The sequence below is a fragment of the Mus caroli genome, unplaced genomic scaffold (assembly GCF_978045245.1).
Source record: "Mus caroli unplaced genomic scaffold, Mus_caroli_1 scaffold_14, whole genome shotgun sequence".
In the NCBI taxonomy this organism is placed as follows: Eukaryota; Metazoa; Chordata; class Mammalia; order Rodentia; family Muridae; genus Mus; species Mus caroli.
This window is the reverse complement of record NW_028227269.1, coordinates 48867003-48885875: the sequence shown is the minus strand read 5'-3', so window position 1 is coordinate 48885875 and position 18873 is coordinate 48867003. Positions and strand designations below refer to the sequence as shown.

Sequence of the window (18873 nt, the reverse complement as noted above, 5' to 3'; positions counted from 1 at the left end):
CTGGCGTTCCCCGGTCCACTCCTGTGCGGGCGCTTGGAAGAGGGTGGCCAGGACTGCCCTGAATGGGCGGGTCCGCGGCTTTGGTGTGCGCCGAGTGGGCTGGGGCGGCTGCTGCGCGCAGGGGGCGGCTCCCCGCCGGGCTCCGGTTCCCCTCGTCGGCTCCGCGGCGCCGCCCTCGCCCCGCCCCGCCCCGCCGGCGCCGGCCGCGCGGACCCGCCGCGGTCCCCGGAGCGGAGCGCGCCGCAGCCGCTGTAGCTGGGCGCCTCCCCCGCGCTGCCGCGCGCCCGCCCGCTCGCCTGCCTGCCCGCCCGCCCGCCGGCCCCGGCTCCGCTCGGCCATCTTCGCGGCTCCCGCCCTCACCAGCTCCGGTCGCGCGCCCTGTCCCCGCGCGCGGACTTTCCCGGAAAGTTTGGTGGTTCTTCTCCGCCGCCGCAGGCAGCGGCGCCGCGCCCCACGTCCGCCAAACTTTGGGGCTCACTCGCGCGATGAGCGTCCCTCCGCTGCTGCGGCCGCCTAGCCCGCTCCTGCCCGCCGCGGCCGCCGTGGCTGCTGCGGCCGCCGCGCTGGTCCCCGGCTCCGGGCCCGCGCCCTTCCCGGCGCCTGGGGCCGCCCCGGCGGGGGGCATCTCGTTCCATCTGCAGATCGGCCTGAGCCGCGAGCCGGTGCTGCTCCTGCAGGACTCCTCTGGCGACTATAGCCTGGCGCATGTCCGGGAGATGGCTTGCTCCATCGTGGACCAGAAGGTAAGGTGCCCCGGGTCCACCAACTTTGCAGCCGGCCTCGCCTGCGCCATACAGCCTGGCTGTGGCCGGACTGCATGCCCTAGCCCCAGGCACTGCTCTGCCTGCCTCACAGTCTTCCCGGGGACTGACCTCCAGCTCCTTCTCTGGCACGCCTGCCTTCTCACCTCCTTTACCTCCCTTCCTGCGATGACAGTTCAAGGAATCTTGCACTTTTCTCCTCGCGCTCCGGCGTATTCTTGAGGTTTCCTGGCTATCCTGACTCTTTTCCCTGGACCAGAGCCTACCTGGTACCAGATCCGCTTTCCAGCGCCATAGATCCCTTGGGACAGTCCAGAGATTTTTCAGCACCGCTCCCTTCCACTACATCCTCTTTCAGCTCTAATTGATGCTGAGGAGTTCCCGGTGTGACCTGGACGCCAGGAATTTCTCACCTGCCAATAGTGCTTTTAAGAAAGGGTGATTGATTAAGCCAGCTGTGAAAACAACCTAGGAGTTGGTACCACTACCCAAGTCCGCCCTGGATTTAGTACTACCTCTGTGCGAGCTTAGAAACATTTTCCAACAATAAAACCTGAAATTTACAGCGTTTTTTGGCTTAAATTTCCATGCACTGATCTTGGGAGACTGGAGTAGTGAGAAGGTCTGTGGTTCCAAGAACATCCAGTGCTGGCTTTGCTCTTAAGTTTGAGGCTATGGGACTCTGGATAGTGGTCATCAAAGACTGGTTGGGGAGAGGCCCATAAAGCTGGGCTAGGCCATCCATCATTGTTTCCAGTGCACTTTTGAAGTTAGGTTATCTCCACAGCCATCCAGAAGGATGCTTCATGTAAGGGGGAAGGGCCCTTGGTGCCACTCCTTCACAGTATGGACTGCCAGGGTTCTGGGGGAGGAGAGAGAGATAGAGGAGTTAGCTAAAGGTGCTGACTTTCAACTCTGGAGGGCTGACTGGCTACTTCTCACCCTTTAATGAACAGTCAAGAGCGGATTTTCTTAAACTGTTTGGAACAACGTGTCTTACGCTTTTTGAGCGGTGTAAATAGTGGTGCTGAGCACAGAGGTCCTAGGGAGTTGCTCCTGGGAAGCACCCACTAATGCAGGAAGTGAAAATTCTAGAGGCCAGACTCAAGTAACAGTGAGTGCCTTGAAGTTTTGTTAATTAAAGGAGTGATATTTTTTCGTTATGTAATTGAACTCTTTGTAGTTCCCTTGAAGTACTGAATCCAGCCCCCCGCCCTCCCAGAGATGGTGAATTATGCAAGTATTCTAGGCTCTGACTGCCTCACTGTATAGCCTTCAAATATTTCTGTTATGATATGGATTAATTAATTAAAAAGCACTGCCACACAGGCATACACAATGCATGTAATGAAATTATTCAGAAAGTCCCTTCGGTACTATAACAACAATCAAACTGTAAGTTCTAAAGAAGATGGTGTAGTGTTAGAATATCCCAAACGGGCTAAGTTAATACAAACTTTGTTTTGACCTGCTTAAACTCTGCGTGTTTCTGTCTTTCTAGTCTGTCCTTGAGGTTTTGAGTGGAGGTTTGGGTTGGGGTTTGGATACAGTGAATTTCAGTTGACTCTGGGCTGCTGCCTGGGAGTGTTATCAGTACCCAGGAGAAGTGTAAGCAAGAGGACATGCAGGGCAAAGCAGGCTGGGACAACCTCAGTAGTAGATACACAGAAGGTTCACTTAGGAAAAAAGTCTTGAGATGATTAGAAACTTACATTGTAAAAAACCAAAAACCAAAAAACTCAGTAATCTTCTCAAAAGAGAGATATCCATACCGCATGTATCTGAGATCCACACTAGCTTTGTGGAGGGTGTTTTAGAATGGCAAAAATGTAATGGCAGAAAGAAAACTGGAGTGCAGTCAAGTGCTGTGCTGTGTAGACCTGAGCCAAGATCTGGGGGTGGGGGTGAGGGGAGGAGTTGGAGGAAGGCTGGAGAGCAGGGAGCCAGCCCCACTGTGTGTTCTAAGGGAATCCTGTCTGTATCCTGTTTATTATGCAGTTCTTCACCAAAAGTAAAGTTTGAAAAGTTTTCCTGGGACAGCCATATCCTTTTGTTTTTATGGGTATGGCAAGTTGAGACATTTTGAAATATGAATTTTAGCAAATATTATAAGTCCCTAAGTCACGGGTCTAGACAGTGTGCCTCATCAGTTATTCTATCGTCTGTCGTTCTAGATATCAATAACCTATTATCTGTATCTGTCCTCCTCCTCCTCTATCATCTCTCTGGCTCTCTGTATCAATCATGTAACTATCAATCACCCGTTATCTACCTGTGCGTCATTTTGTTATCTATGTATCTTCTGAATCTATTTTGGGATATGTTATTTGCCAAGACAGAATTCTTGTGCTGTGACTGCAGTAGTGGGCAGCTTGCAATTGTGGAGGTAAGGAAGTGGGGAGGGGGGAGGGCTTTTGTCCTTTGTCTCATGCTTTCTCTTATGCTTCCTGAAGACATTAACTATGAGGAAGAATGGCAAGAGAGAGAGACAGACAGACAGACAGACACACATACATACAGACATAGAGGTTCTCTTAATTTTATGGTCCTTCCTATTTACTGCTTCAGTATTAGGGGGCTTTTTATCTTGTCTGTGCTCAAGAGCCCCTGAATACTAACATGGATGCTTAAGTCATTGGAAGTAGTCACTGACAATTCAGTTGATTTCCCCAGTATTATTCGAGAGACTCTCTGTGTGGGATGAGCACCTGAGGTGGACAAGGCTAACTAGGAGAGCAGCTGTGCCTGGAAACGTCACTCGAAGTTACTGTTGAGTAGAACTTAACAATGTACTTCCCCCTCAGTTTGTAGGTTTAGAAAGTAGCAGATATGTGTTCATACTTGATGAAATTAGACGGCAGTTCAACAGAAATACTTTAAAGATATTACATACCAACCATTTTGTGAGTTATAAGTTAGTAATAAGTTTTCAATCTGATAGTTTAGCAATCTGAGATGATCTCTTTCTTTGCATGGAAGAATGTATGAGTATATAAGGCGTTATTAACTCTGTCATTTTGGGAGACTGAGCTAAGGGCTAACTTACAGTGTTTATTTATGTAATGTTTTTACTGCACACGTGTATAGCATTGAAGGTTGGTTATATATGAAGATGTGTTCTTTAATCAGTATGCGTGACTTCTAGTTTTACTTTGAAATCCTTTACCTTTCTTCCATCAAAGGAATATTGAATACACAGGATAAGAAGGTATTATTGTGAAGCAATGAACAATATCTCAGAGGATGATGCAGTTTTGACCTGTAGCAGGTTACATACCTATGATGGTATACATACATGCACACACTTGCACTTGAAACACAGAGGGCATCGAGTGAGTGACTGTGATACAGCTATCCAACTTCTTGTTCATTTGAGTTGTATCTTACTAAAAAGACAACCAGGGCTTCCTCTAGAGCACAATTACTTGGAGCGACACCGTCTATAAGACACCTGACTTTTACTCTTAACACTGAAATTAACGAGTGAGCATTTAAGTGGGACATAGCCACCAGAGTACCAATCCTGGTGCCTTGGTCTCGTAGTTGCATTGCCCTGCTCGTCATTGTTTTCATCTTGTATTGATTATTGTTTTCTTGACAGTTGCTGTGTCCCCTTTAGCCCTTAGAGTTAATTTTAGCCACTCTGCTTTTACACAGATTGAAAGAGCTAAGAGCAGTTAGCTAGTGGATCACCCCAGGGTGTGCGGGCAACAAAATCCTTTTAAACTAATGATAGTCTTTGGTGGATCTTTTTATTCAAGTTTTCATTTTGGACATAATATATAACACTAGTTTCTTATTTAATGATAAAGTGTAGACTTTGACATTTTACTGGGCGGTGTTAAATAACGTAGTAGAGTGGATTTCAAATTTAAACTCATTTTCAAGCTTAGGAGCTTAACTGGATCTCATTGGGGGTTATGTGACATACACACCCTTTACATGTTAAATATTCTTGATACAAATTTCTTGGGATCAGAAGAGTTTGGGACTTTGGATTCTTCTGGGTGTTGTAATATTTATAACATGCATAAAGAGATATATCTGTGATTAGACCCATTCTTGAACACAATTAATTCATATTTTATTAATAGTTTTGATATTTGATGAAATCATTCCAATCACTACTGGTTGGTAGTAGTTCGTAGGGACAGGTATGACATTTTCCTCTTGTGACATCAAGTTGGTGCTCAGAAATGTTTCAGTTAGAAGATTTTGGATTAGGGATTCTCAGCCTATGTGCATACCAATGTGTAATGTACGTAATAATGATTGGCAAAATAAAGTTTGGAGTGTCCCTTAACAGTTATAGCATTTGTTTGATTAAGACCAGTGTCTTAGATAGACTTGCTATGACCAAAAGCAACCTGGGTAGACAGGGTTTGTTTCAGCTTACATTCCATATCACAAATCATCATCGAAGAAAGTAAGGACAGGGACTCAAGCAGGGCAGGAGCCTGGAGGCAGGATTTGATACAGAGACCACAGAGGAGTGCTGCTTACTAGCTTGCTCCTCCCAGTTTGCTCAGCCTGCTTTCTTAAAGAGCCCAGGGCCACCTTCCCAGGGGTGGCAGCACACACAACAGGCCAGGCCCTAGAGCAGCAACCACTAGTCAAGAAAATGCACCACAGGCTTACCTACAGCCCTATCTTATGGAAGCATTTTTCTCAACTGAAAGTCCTTCTTCCTAAATGACTCTAACTTGTGGCAAGTTGGCATAAAACTGAGCAAAACTGGACAGCCAAATGCCATTAGCTGTGGACTTTCAGGAGAAGTTTTAAACTCGAGTCATTTTCTAATCTAATCTATGTAGCCATCACCACTATGCACACTACAGGAATCTAATAGCCAACATTAATCCATGTACTGTACAACTTTTCCCACTACAAGTCTGTAAGGCTTGCTGTTGTCCACATCAGAATTTCAAAGAACCTTTGTCCTGTGAAGTCTCTGACAGTTTACACCTGAGAGAGAGAGAGAAGGTTGGCACATCTTTGTACTAATACAGAGAGACCAAGCAGATTGACTGCTTTGTGTTGGAAGACACTGTTTCATCGAATCAATGAATATAATGAAACCGTAGGTCTCACAGTCCATATTATAAAGTGTAAAAAATATTTTAGTCCCTAGAAGCTGTACCTAGGCAACCAGATCTTCATATATGCTCCAAAAAACATGTGTTGGCACAATATAAAATAATCAGGGGGTTATGGTCGTTCTTCTGCGGATAGGATCTATAGACCAAGAAGACAATTGGCTCACTTATAGACAAAATACTTCTCATCTATAAAAATATGTGAACGATTTCCTAGAAATTTTTCTGATATTGGCAAGCAAGTATTTTTGTATCACTAAAACCTTGTAATGAAATGATCACTTGAAGTTACTTGAGAACAGAAAACCCCACATCATGTTGTTTCTTACTGGTCTCACATAAAAAACAAGTAACTAAGTGTACATTGAATTATGTGGGACATGCATAATTGTAGAAGAACATGTAATGTGAATAGATGGAAAGGCTAAAAATGATGTAAATATATTATAGCCTCAGAAACAACCTGTCCAGATTTATAGCTTTCTGTTTAGAAGTTTCTCTCAAAGTTGCAAAAGGTTCTATTTGGTTGAAGCTCGACAGTTGATGCAGCAGCTTAACAGTGTTGGCAAATACACAGCTTAGATTTTAAAATATGCAATCATTTGGGAATTTGTTCAACTTATTTTGGTGAAAAAGAGGAAAAAAAAAAGTACCCGTTCCTGGTACATTGGCATCTGTTCTGAGTAAAACACTGACTGATGAGGAATTTGTTGAATTTACTGCTCGTATTTAGGCACAATTTCAAGAATTTCCAAGTGTTTCTCGCCTTAATTGTCAGCGGCCAGTTTTTCATGTGTACCATGAGATGGTTGAAAAGAATGAATGTGATAATGAAGATGTTAGTGAAGAGTATGAATGTGCTTGACAAATTGCATTTCTGATAATGCGAGGCTCTGCAGACAAGGGTTTTCTTGTTCATAAAATACTAGTTGAATCTTTTCCTGACCTATTTTGGAAAAAAATGAAGTTTCATATATATATATATATATATATATATATATATATATATACATACACATACACATACATATACATATACTTATATCCTTCACTGGTTCCACTAATTGGAAGGATAGTGACTATAGAAGTATTAAATCTTGAGACTACTGAAGCTTGCTTTGGTGTACAATTAATTTTTTTTTTAAAAATTTAATCATTTTATTTATTTGCATTTCAAATGATATCCTCCCTTTCCAGTTAGCCCTCCACAACCTCCCATCCCTCTTTTCTCCCCTCCCTCCTGCTTCTGTGAGGGTGCTCCTCCACCCAGTCACCCACTGCCACCTCACTACTCAAGCATCCCCCCTATGCTGGGTCATCGATCCTCCGCAGGACCAAGGGCCTCTCTCCTCCCATTGATGTCAGATGAGGCCATCCTCTGCTACACATGTATCTAGAACTATGGATTCCACAATTATCTTAAAGTTTATTTTGATCATTTTTCTGAACCCACAGTTGCTGAGTTTAAAGGGTAGCAAGATTGCTTATTTGGATGATGGAAATATCTTACTGTCATCTTGGACTCTTTCAGTTTCTTTGTTTGGTACCACATGAATTCTGCTTAGCAGTTGGCGTCCATATAGGCTTTGCGAGACAGTATTGGCATGGCTTTTCAGGATGCCCTCAGACAATCAGAGCTAGGGAGGGGCTGGTGGGAAACAGGCATAAAAGACAGTTAAAAAGATAGCAATAAGCAGTGCATATTAAATATCAAAGACCTGAGAAAACAAACACTGAGGAGGTGCCATTTCTCCATTCACCAAGTATTCTAGTCTCTGAGCATGTGATGACCAAGACCTAGGGTTCACTGATATTTTAAGATATTTCCAGCTTGTGTGTGTGTGTGTGTGTGTGTGTGTGTATGCTTAGTGAGTGCTGATGCATGCCAGCCATGATGTGTGTCTAGAGATCATATGTCCTTCTTCTCTGAGACTTACGTTTCTTGTTGGTCACCATTATTCACGTCAGGCGAGCTGCCTATGAGCTTCTGGGGTCTTTTCATAAGAACCCTGGGATTGTAGCTGCATGCTACCATAACACCTGGCTTTCTATGGGGTCAGGGTGTCTGAGCTCTGCTCTGTGTGGTGGAACACAAACACTCTATCCACTGAGCAACCTTCCCTGTGCAAACATTTAATGGCTTCTTCAGTAGACTGCAGATGCGATGCTCACTTTTGCCCTTATTAAGATCATTCTAAACCAGCAGCTTTGTGCCGTTTGTTAGATAAGTGTCTGATGCTGTGATGGATCTCAGTTGGGAACAGCTTCCTAAGCTGAGTTTCCCGCAGTAGAGGCGAGCCTACAAGATTTCCCTGCTCACCCAGCTTTGCCCAGGTATAACTGAGAAATAATAGTTGAACATATAATAGTATCTAATGTCATTTTGATATATTCATATATTGTGAAATTATTGAATTAAGCTAACTAGCATGTTTGTGAACTCACAGAGTTAACTTTTGGGTGATGAGAACATTTACCGTCAATCCTCACCAATCTTCATGTGTACTATAATTGCCAATTATCTGCAGTTTCATAACTAACTTGTCCTGATTGGTGGAACCATGTTCTCCTTGATTGCTTTCTACTCATTCCCTCACAACCCGAGTCATTGCTACCACTACTATTCTACCTTGGCTTCTATGAGTTCACCTTTCTAATAATTCAACATACAAATGTGGTGATGTGGCTTTTGTTTTTCTGTGCCTGGCTCTTCTCACTTAGCTCATGTCTTCCAGGTTCATGTACATCCTTGCAAGTTGTATGATTTCATTATAAGGATGGATGGTATTCCCTGCCTCCCACCTCTTCTCTTCCTCCTTCCCTCCTTCCTTCTCTCTCTCTCTCTCTCTCTCTCTCTCTCTCTCTCTCCCTCCCTCCTCCCCCCTCCATGTGTGAGAGACTTTTTTTTTTTTTTTTTTTTTTTACATTTTATAATTGTAGCTATTCCAAGGTCTGAGGTGATACAGTCTGAGTTTATACTTTCTTGGTAATTAGATAGCAACCATATTTTTTTAATGTTCTCTTTTGTCTACACTTTAATTTTTGAAGGTGATTTTTCTTGTTTGCGAACTGTGTGAGTTCTTTCTGTGTTTGGGTATTAACCCTTCTTTAGTGTCTAATTCTTCCTCATTGGAATCATCCACTTGATAGTTCTCTCTTTTAAAGTTGTAGCAACATGCAATCTGCAGCACTTTCATACTGTCTTCCAGTCCTCTCTCTGTGTGTGTGTGTGTGTGTGTGTGTGTGTGTGTGTGTGTGACTGATAACCCCATAGATACTTATCTCTTTTTATCAGTAGAGAGCCATACAGTCCAGCTCAATGTTTCCTTGCTCCTTGGAGCTATTTTTTAGTGTTGATGTTAAAAATGTGGGGAGGAACTGCTTGCTGTTGCAGTTGTAATACACAAGACCAGGCCATCCAAATCCTATGGAAGTGCAGCCATTTCTGTTTGTCTTGTCTTTTTGTAGTTGTTACTTAGCTTTCCTTTCAAGCTTCTAGCTTCCAGCGAATAAAATGGAGCACAACCCCCCAAAGGCTCTTAGCTATTAGTATGAATGAGGTGTTAGGATTCTGTCTGGACTCCACCCCCACAGTTTCCTGGCAACAGCCAGGTAGGCCTGGCTCACTATAAAAGGGGCTGCTTGCCCCCTCCTCTCTCTCTTACTCCCGCTTCTCTCCCTTGCCCCTTGCTCCCCCCATTCCCTTCCCCCCCTCCATGTGGCCTTGGATGGCCTCTACTTCTCTCCTCTCCACCCCCAACTCCCAGTGCCTCTTTCTCTGCCTCTATCTTCTCTTAACTCTCTTCGCTGTGCCCTGAATAAACTCTATTCTATACTATACCATCCTGTGTGACTTAGTCCCTCAGGGGGAAGGGATGCCTTGGCATGGGCCAGCCAAGGCACCCACTTCCCCATACCTTACCACACCCCCATAGAACGTATCTTACTATACAACATGAGATGTGTCTGTAAAGCCTCTGATGTTTACTGAGAACTTGGTCAAGCAATATATTATTCCTTTCCTTACAAATTCCCCATTGTTTAACTGTAAGAAATAGTCCAGTCCATAGTTTATGACCATGACCTGGTTTACAGCAATATTTATTTACTTATTTATTTTGCCTATTGGTGTAAAGGTCCTGTTGCTCTGTTGTGTTTTGTTGTTTCTGTGGAGGGATGTGGCAGAGCAATATGAGCCACACTTGGACAGTGAAACCTCCCTTCAGAAAAAAAAAATCATAGAAATAATAGATGATCAAGACTCACATTTAAGGAAAAACCTTTTAATAGGCATTTGAGTATATTTCTGTCCTTTTCCCCCATAAGTAAACAGTACAGCAGCATTACGCCTTCCAGCTAGAAATTACTGGGCACACTTAGATTAATATTGAAGAAGCTATTTAATATAACTCAATGCAGGCTTCGGCTAATGCCTAAAGAGGGGCCTGCTGCGAATAGAAGCTTTTGCCGAATTATAAACACCTTAGGCTTTTGGATTCCACACACAGTTATCCTTAAATCTCTTCTAGGTCTAGATCCCAGGTCATCTTACTCTGAACAATTTAAGCTGAGACAGGAGACTGTAAAGTTGGCCACTTGGACAGGTGGGAAATTCACTCAGCAAAGTTATTGCCAGAGTTATTTCCTAAGTTCAGCAATGTTAGTTTTTTCAAAGAGTTGTTACCCATGTTCTTCCTGCTTACTTGGCCAATTTATGCTTTCCTTGATAAGAATGGAATGCACATAATGATAGGCTGTCCCTTAAGGTGGTTGGGGGATTTTGTACTGCCCTTGAGCTATGGTCTTTGACATAGGGATGGACTAATTGCTGGTTGGTTGTCTCCTTTTGTTATGGGTAGACTATTTGCAGGTCAATCTTTGTGAATAAACATATGCAGAAACTTTCTTAGCCATCCCAAAGTTCAGTTATGACTGGAATTCTCTTTATTCACAATTTTTTAACAAGTCTGCTCACCATAGTGCTAGTGCTTGTCTTCCTGTCATATTGGACGTCATGCTCCTCTGTCCAAGTTCTATTTTGTGTAACTTAATATTTCCTGTAGCTGGACTTTTGGCTACTGTCTTGGGGTTTCTATTCCTGCACAAAACATCATGACCAAGAAGCAAGTCGAGGAGGAAAGGGTTTATTCCACTTATACTTCCACACTGCTGTTCTTCACCAAAGGAAGACAGGACTGGAACTCAAGCAGGTCAGGAAGCAGGAGCTGATGCAGAGGCCATGGAGGGAGGGATGTTACTTACTGGCTTGCTTCCGCTGGCTTGCTCAGCTTGCTTTCTTATAGAACCAAGGACTACCAGCCCAGGGATGGCACCACCCCAAGGAGCCCTTTCCCCTTGATCACTAATCGAGAAAATGCCTTCCAGCTGGATCTCATGGAGGCATTTCCTCAACTGAAGCTCCTTTCTCTGTGATAACTCCAACCTGTGTCAAGGTGATACACAAAACCAGCCAGTATAGCTACTTTTTCTGGTTCTTTTTTTCTACCTCACTTCTAATCATTATTCCACCCTTGCAAACCCCCAACACTAGGTAGGAGAGAAAGAAGTTTAGAGAAAAAAAGGGGGCGTTGATCTTGCTAACCTACTTCCTGCTGATTAGGGGTGTTGAGTTCCTTGGGGAAAAGGTATCTAATTTCTTCTACCCTGTCTCTTTGTACATGATTACTTGACAAACTCCAACAACAACAACCAGCCATTCAATCAGCTCCTTCTCTCGGGACTCTAGCATTTATATAGCCTCTGAAGAGTTCCCAGAATTCCAGATGTAAACTATCCAGCTGGCAAAATCACACCCCTGCCAGAGCAGGAGACAAATCATAGTCAGCTGCTGTGGAAATCTGAAGCAGCCTCATATCCCACACCTGGGATTCAAACAAAGACATATTTATATAACAGTTTTGTGTTTTCAAAGAAAGCAAAATTCTCACTGTATTTCCTAGGCAAGTTTATTGGCAAATCCTTTTTCACATCCATTTTGCCATGTCAAATTTCCCCTGCGCTCCTATGACAGGAGCAGGACACGGTGGTGCACAAGCCTGTAGTCTCAGCACACCCACCATTCAGGAGGTTGAGGCTGGAGGATTAGAATTTGAGACTCATTTTCAGCTGCATAAAGGTTCCATATTCTGTCTGTGTCTGAGACCTTATGTGAAAAGCAAATCAGGAGCAAGAACGGATTAGAATGTAAGCTGATCTGAATGCAATCAAAGCCATGTTTGAGGTGCTGTAAAAAAAGTGTATTCATACAGCAAATAAATAACCAATTTGTTCAAGATAAAAATACACATATCATTAAGTTAGTTTGCTTTTCTATTTTTCAAATGATTCAAGTTGATCTTAATGTAATATGCTTTGAAAATATTTATATTTTTATATGTATAAGTGTGTGCCTCAGTGTATGTATATGTACCACAAGTATACAGGGGTCCACAGAGGAGAGGTCAGAAGAAAATCCCCTGGAACTTACAGAGAGTTGTAAACCTCTAGTTGGATGCAGTAAACTGAACCTGGGCTCTCTATAAGAACACCAACTGCTTTCAATCACTGAGTCATCGCTACAGCCTGTAATAATTTTTATTTGGCTTAAAATTTATTCAATCACTTTCGTGTTGGTATACATTTCAGATTCTTTCATGGCTTAAAATATTTTCAATTAGTCATTTAAAAAAAGTTTCATTCATTAGTTAAACTGTCAGTTTTGGATACACCAAAAGTTAAAGCCTTTTTCTAAGTAATTTAATCAGTCATATTAGTGGTATAATAATGGAGCTGAATCTGAACTCTTTGTCTCAAATGGATGATCAAAACCAGAAAGACAAGTTCTATTTCTAAAATGAGTTAAGTTCTGGAGATTTTAGCTGGTTGAACTAGGTAATGTACCATAGCTTAAATGTTTATTGGAAAAAATGTTTCTCAATGTCTTTTATCAATTAAATGCAATCCCCCGTCTTTAAATTATAGCGATTATTTGCAATGGTAGGTTGGAAGAAGCTAAGAGCATTTGCTGCTCTTGGGGAGGACCTATGTTTTGTTTCCAGTGCCCACATTGGGGGGGGGGTTAATATACCCTGTGACTCCAACTCTAGAGAGGATTTGACATATTTGGCTCCTGAGAACACCACACTTAGGTGAACCATCCCTTCCCCTAAACACTGAAAAATAGAGTAAATATTTGGACTGGAGACATGGTTCAGAGTTTAAGAGCACTTCCTACTCTTCCAGAGGATCCAAGATTGCTTTAAATTGCTCATCAAATTGCACATCAAATTGCTCATAGTTATCTGTTAGCTCCAGATCTAGGGAAACTCTTCTTGTTTTTGGGTACACATATGGCATGTAGTCACACAGACAAACCCATATATAGGTATGGAAACACTTCATGTTATAATAAGAACTAGCCTGGAAAAAAACATGCCTATTGGTTCAATAATGGCACCAACGTCATGGGAGTAACCACCTTCTTGAATGGAGGCAAGGTTTGGAAAATAAGACCCCTGTGGAGTGCTTAGCTCAAGAGGTAGCACACACCCCTCTGAAGCCTCAGGCATCACTGCAGAAGAGTGGGTGAAAAACTGTAAGAGCCTGCAGTGGTGGAAGAAGACAAAGAAACATCATGGCTGTCTCCTGGATACAGCAAAGTAGCTGCAAATATGAATTTATTTCAGTTTCAACAGCATACACCAAGAGTTTGTGTTTTCACTAAAATTGACTGCATCCTTCTCGGATCTACATGATGCTATAACCATGCTTGAGAGAGGTGGCCTATCATGACTCTGGGGCACTTGGCAAAAGAAGAGTCTTGGAGGAACTTGGAGATGGCTAAGTGACTTCTTTGCCATCAAAAGCAGATCATTGGGGCAGGACAGGAGACTCCTCAGTTTACCATTAGGAAAGACCGGTCTCTTCTTACCAGTTTCCATACATTCTGAGATACAAAGGAGATTTTGGTGCTTAGCAGCCTAGAAACGATTCTTCAGCATGCCTGCTGTAGAAAACTCAACGAACAACATGGATGGCCCGAAGAGTTCTAATAATTTAAAGATGGCTTTAGCCAACTTAGAACTCTAGGATCATAGGACCAGGTGTGAAGATCGCTTGACCATGAACAGTGGTCGGAGTGAAACCATGGCCCAACGTAGGAGTAAGCTGGTATACTTCAGGCTCTAACAAATCTTAGTGCATGTATATAAGTCTGAGTAGGTCCTTGTGCACATGTGTGTGCAAACCAGAAGGCACCCTCTGGGGTCATTCATCAGGCACTGTCTGTCTTGCTTTTGTTTTACATTTGTTTGCTTGTTTGTTTATTCTTTTTACCTCTCCCCCACCCCCGTGTATGTGTGTGTGTGACTGTGTGTGTGTGCGTGTACATTGTTGTTGTTGTTGATGGTAGTGAAGTATGTGGGCCTGCATGACCTCTCATCTTTCTGGAAGTCAGAGGACAATTTGGAGGAGTTGGTTCTCTTTTTACATGCTTTGAGTTCTGAAGGTGAAACTGGCTGTCAGCCTTGGCATCAAATACCTACTAAGCCATGTTGCTGGCTCACACTTTGGCTTTTGAGACCATGGAACTCAGAGTTTCTTGATTAGGCTCACCTGGCTTTCTGATAAACTCTAGGGATCTGCCTGTCTCTACCTCCCCAGCACTGGGATCGAAAGCATACTCCACAGTACCTGACTTTTTAATGATAAGAGCTGATGCTCTTGTCAGTTAAGCTGCGATGATAACTTTTATTGAGTGATGGTTAACAGAGCTGAGCCCATTTCACTTAGCAACATGTGGCTCTTAGAGGGATTTTGATAGCAGTGGCCCTGGAGGGGAACAGAGTGCCTGCAAAGACTCTACTCTTCTGTGGATTTCGTCACCAGGATTCGCACCATTAAGTAATGGAGGAACAGCAAACAGGGGAGGTCTGGGAGTTGTTTTGTAATTTGCTGAGTGTCCCCCATGTGAGCATGCTGGCTGCCTGGGAGGGATTGAGGAAGAGCTAGTCTCTGGAGCATTGGCTCATAGTTGCTAATGTTCCAGGGCTGCCTCTGGAAAATTCCATGGAGTGGCATAGGACCTTGAGCTGGCGGTTTCTCTCATGGTATAATGGCCAGCCTAGGGGAGCCTCCAGGAATGAAACCTGACTTTTGTCTGTGCTAAGCCAGAGCTCAGCTTCTGAATGTTTGTCGTTTCCAGTTCTCAGAGCAGACAGACCTCTCCATGTTATCAAAAGGTCAGAGAGGCTAAAGCATTTACCTAAAATTGCACAGCTGCTTTGCTCTTTCTGACCTCTAAGACTCACTTGTTGGAATAATATAGCTTTATACAGGGGTTATGGAATTAATTATCAGTGGGGTGTGTGTGTGTGTGTGTGTGTGTGTGTGTGTACACTCTAATTTTTCTATAAGATTGGTTGAAGTTGACTTAAAAAGTACTTTAGCTTTATAGTGTGGCATGACAATGTATGTTAGTTTCCATAACTTTTAGTCCAGGAAGCCTCTCTCATTTGGAATTCACATTCAAGTTAAAGGTCACCTGTAATCCTAGTGACTTTGAAGGAAAACCCTACATTTTTGAGTGGGAATCACCTCCATCCCACATGTTTTGGAGTAATATTTGGTGTTTGGGCATTAAAACTAGACTTTGTTTGAGGTGTTAGGGTTTAAGAGAGAGATGGTTGCCTGGCTTATAGCTCCTTTTTCAACTTTGAGATGTCCTGAGATTTATTATACATACAGCTGTCAACAGTATATTTGTTTTGTGTATATTTGTTTTGTTTGTTTTGGTTTTAGGTAACACACACACAATATATATATATAGTATACACACACAATATATATATTATACACACACAAATAGTAGAACTGATTTGGAGTTTGATGTCACTTTAAAATGAAAATCACAATAAGAAAACACAATTGTTAATCCTCATCCTTCTATAAATGTCAGATAGTTATTCATCTGAAGACACGTTGTGTATGATAGTTAAGTTGTTGGCTCAGAACTCTTCCTTCCAGTGATACAGGAGGGTTTTAGAGTATGATTAGGGTTGGGCTGTATACTTCTCCTTGTGGTTCAAGAGTAATGGAAGGCAAGCATCTGGGCTGCCAGTGTAAATCAGTGAGATGAATCATTCTTGAATGGTGTGCTGATTCTGAACAGATTTTAAGAAAATAATGGAGGGTCCTTAAGGAAAGTGCCTCGTGGAAGGTATATTGCAGTTCCCCTTCTGAGAAGGCTCATGCTTTGCAAGTGTCTGTTCTGTGATGCGTTTATATTTGTCAGCTTGCTTTTGTCAATGGTGAGTGAACACCTCCTACATAAACTTATTCCGGACAGTGCATGATCAGTCACAAGCCAAGTAAGACACTTCCTTCGATTAATAGTTTGCATCCTTCCGAGTGTGGAGTGTGATTTGCCTTGTATTCCTTTGAATGTGTAAAGGCTAAGACCAGCACTTCTCTTGTAGCCTAAATGTACCATTGCCAGGCTTGACAAAACTCTAGCTACATTGTAGGCAGACATGATCCAGAATTTAAATGAATTCAGTTCTAAGCATTCCTGCCCTGAATGACAGGGCACACACAAAGGTGCAGGAACTATTGTTTCCTTTTGACTTGCTTGTTTGTGTGTGAGTATGTGCATAAGCTTTAGACTGTGGACTGTGGATGCCAGAGGTGTCAGATCTCTCCTGTCTGGAATCACAGGTGGTTGTGAAACTTCTGATATGGATACTAGGGACTGAGCTTCTGTCCTCTTAAAGGGCAGTAGGAACACTTAAATACTGAGCCATGTCTTCATCCTGCACTTGGGTCTTTGAAAGTCTTGGTACAATGGATAAATTACATGGAGAATTCACTTTTGTCATAACACAGTGAAAGTTCCTGGCAAGCCAAGGGCAGCAGGGTGTTCAACTGTGCTAGACCGGACTTTCTTAATGCTGACAAGTCAGAGGCTGCCATGTAAGCCCTGTATTCAGATCTCCTATCCTTAAGAGTCAGTACACTGAGTTAAATAGGGTAATATTTTCCCCCTTCATATTCATGCTAGGTTCTGTTTTATTCTATTCATCATAGGATTCTTTTAACTTGTATTTTTTGCTATTAAAAATCTATGGAGTTTCAAGTAAAAAAAAAACATGAGAATCAAAAGCAAAACTCTGTTCACATGAAGCTGTTTTTGCCAAAGAATCTTTCTATACATAAAAGTTGCAGAATTTATTTAATTGAAAGGATCAGATTATTAAAAAGTTTCATTTCCTAGAACTTTCCTAGAATAAGCTTAAAAAACACATATATATTAAAGTATTTCCTTTCCCTCTTTTCTTTTTTAAAGAATACTGCCTTTTTGAAGAGTTATTTCCAATTATGTGTATGGATTTGTCTATAAGGATGTGCAGGCAAGTGCAGGTGCCCACAGAGGCCAAAGGAAGTGGATTCCCCAAGACCAGAGTTACAGACCAGTATGAGCCACCTGACGTGATTGCTGGGAATTTAACTCAGGCAGAGGAGCGTATGCCTTTAACTGCTGAGTCATCTCTTTGGCCTAGAATATTTTCTTTGACCAAAAGTTTGTGGATAACTTAATTTAGAATTCATAACATAAATTATTTTATAAGAATCCCAATTTGAATGGAGATAAAACCAAAATACTGAAACGTGTACATTTTTTTGTGTCAAATATCAAATAATTTTACTTATTGGGATAGCCTCAGTTCACTAAAATAGGTAAATAGAAGTACCTGTCTTCAGTGTCAACACCATTGGCACCTACAACAAAGGTTAAATATACACTTACATACAGAAGACAAGCTCTTTTGTGCTTTTAAGCTGTTTTATTATTATTATTATTATCATCATCATCATCAATCATATTTTCTTCACTAGATAAATAAAATAGGACAAGGTCAGCAAAGAGAGAAAACTCAGAAATACACTGGATAGTTTCACTTTTTATTTGAAAAAAAAAAACCCAACATATTGGAAAATCTATTCTTTATGTATTTGCAGGTACAGCCTGGATAAAGGACCAGGGACTTTTGCCTATTGCTGTACACTTGGTTTCTGTTGACAAATGCACTGTTGAAGTAATAGAAGCAATCACGGGTTCGGAAGTCACGATATGAAATGTGGCTCTTGAAGAAAAGGCAGGTCAAAGGGCACTTGAAAGGGGACCTGATTTTGTAGCGTCATTTCCATTTATTATTTTTCCACATGGAAACTTTTGATTTTACTTCAGTTAAACAATTTTCTAGTCCTGGGGACCTGTGAATGCTACCTTTTATTAACAAGACGGTGCTTGCGGATGTGATTAGAGTGTTGAGTAAAGGATCTTTTCTGGATATTCTGGTGTATCTAGGCAAGTTGTGGGGATTTAAAAATGTGAACAGTCTTCCCTTTTGGATGGGATTGGGAGACTAGAGCAAGCCATGTGAAGAGCACACAGCAGTAACTTCTCTGTTGTGGACCTTGAAGGTGGGAGAGATGGGCCAGCAACCAAGGAATATTGGAGTCTTTTAAAGAGGAAAACAGAAGTTGGAGCTATGAGCTAATATGAGATGTGACAATAGTCACAGGAGATTGGAGTGTTTTCAGAGAGAGAAAATAGGCCAAAGAATACAGTCAATACAAGACACTAAAAAACTAGAGATTTTTCCTCTAGAGCCACTGGAGAAAGCACCTAGCCTTAGTTTAGGGAACAAGCGTTTTTTATATTTGATCCCTAGAACTGTAAGAGAAGTCCCATTTGTGATCGCTGTCTATAGTAGCAATGGAGGATGAGTATGTCACATTCATTGCAGATGAACTAAGAAATTCAGACTATCTTTGAGATAAATCACACTACCTATATAGCTAGCATTTTGACTAATATCTTACAAACTTTTTTTCTGTTAGAAATCATGGCAGAACATACTCTGCTTGTGTGTGTATATGTGTGTATGTGTGTTCTTTTGTTTATTTATTTGATGCATTGCTTTAGGTAAAAAGTGTTCAGCATTCTTTGGTTACTT

At 42.1% G+C, this 18873-nt stretch overlaps 1 protein-coding gene across 3 annotated transcripts in view; it reads left to right on the top strand.

The window, feature by feature from the left end:
- The first annotated feature begins 212 nt into the window (after nucleotides 1-212).
- Prkd1 (protein kinase D1) overlaps nucleotides 213-18873 on the top strand; it is a 290171-nt gene continuing 271510 nt past the window's right edge. For 2 of the 3 annotated variants that reach the window (XM_085830349.1, XM_085830347.1), the window contains exon 1: nucleotides 215-743. In XM_085830349.1, the coding sequence (XP_085686475.1) occupies nucleotides 486-743 (258 nt within the window). In that variant the 5' untranslated portion in view covers nucleotides 215-485. Of the gene's footprint in view, nucleotides 744-18873 lie in introns of all 3 variants that reach the window. The other variant, XM_085830348.1, reaches the window with a different exon arrangement.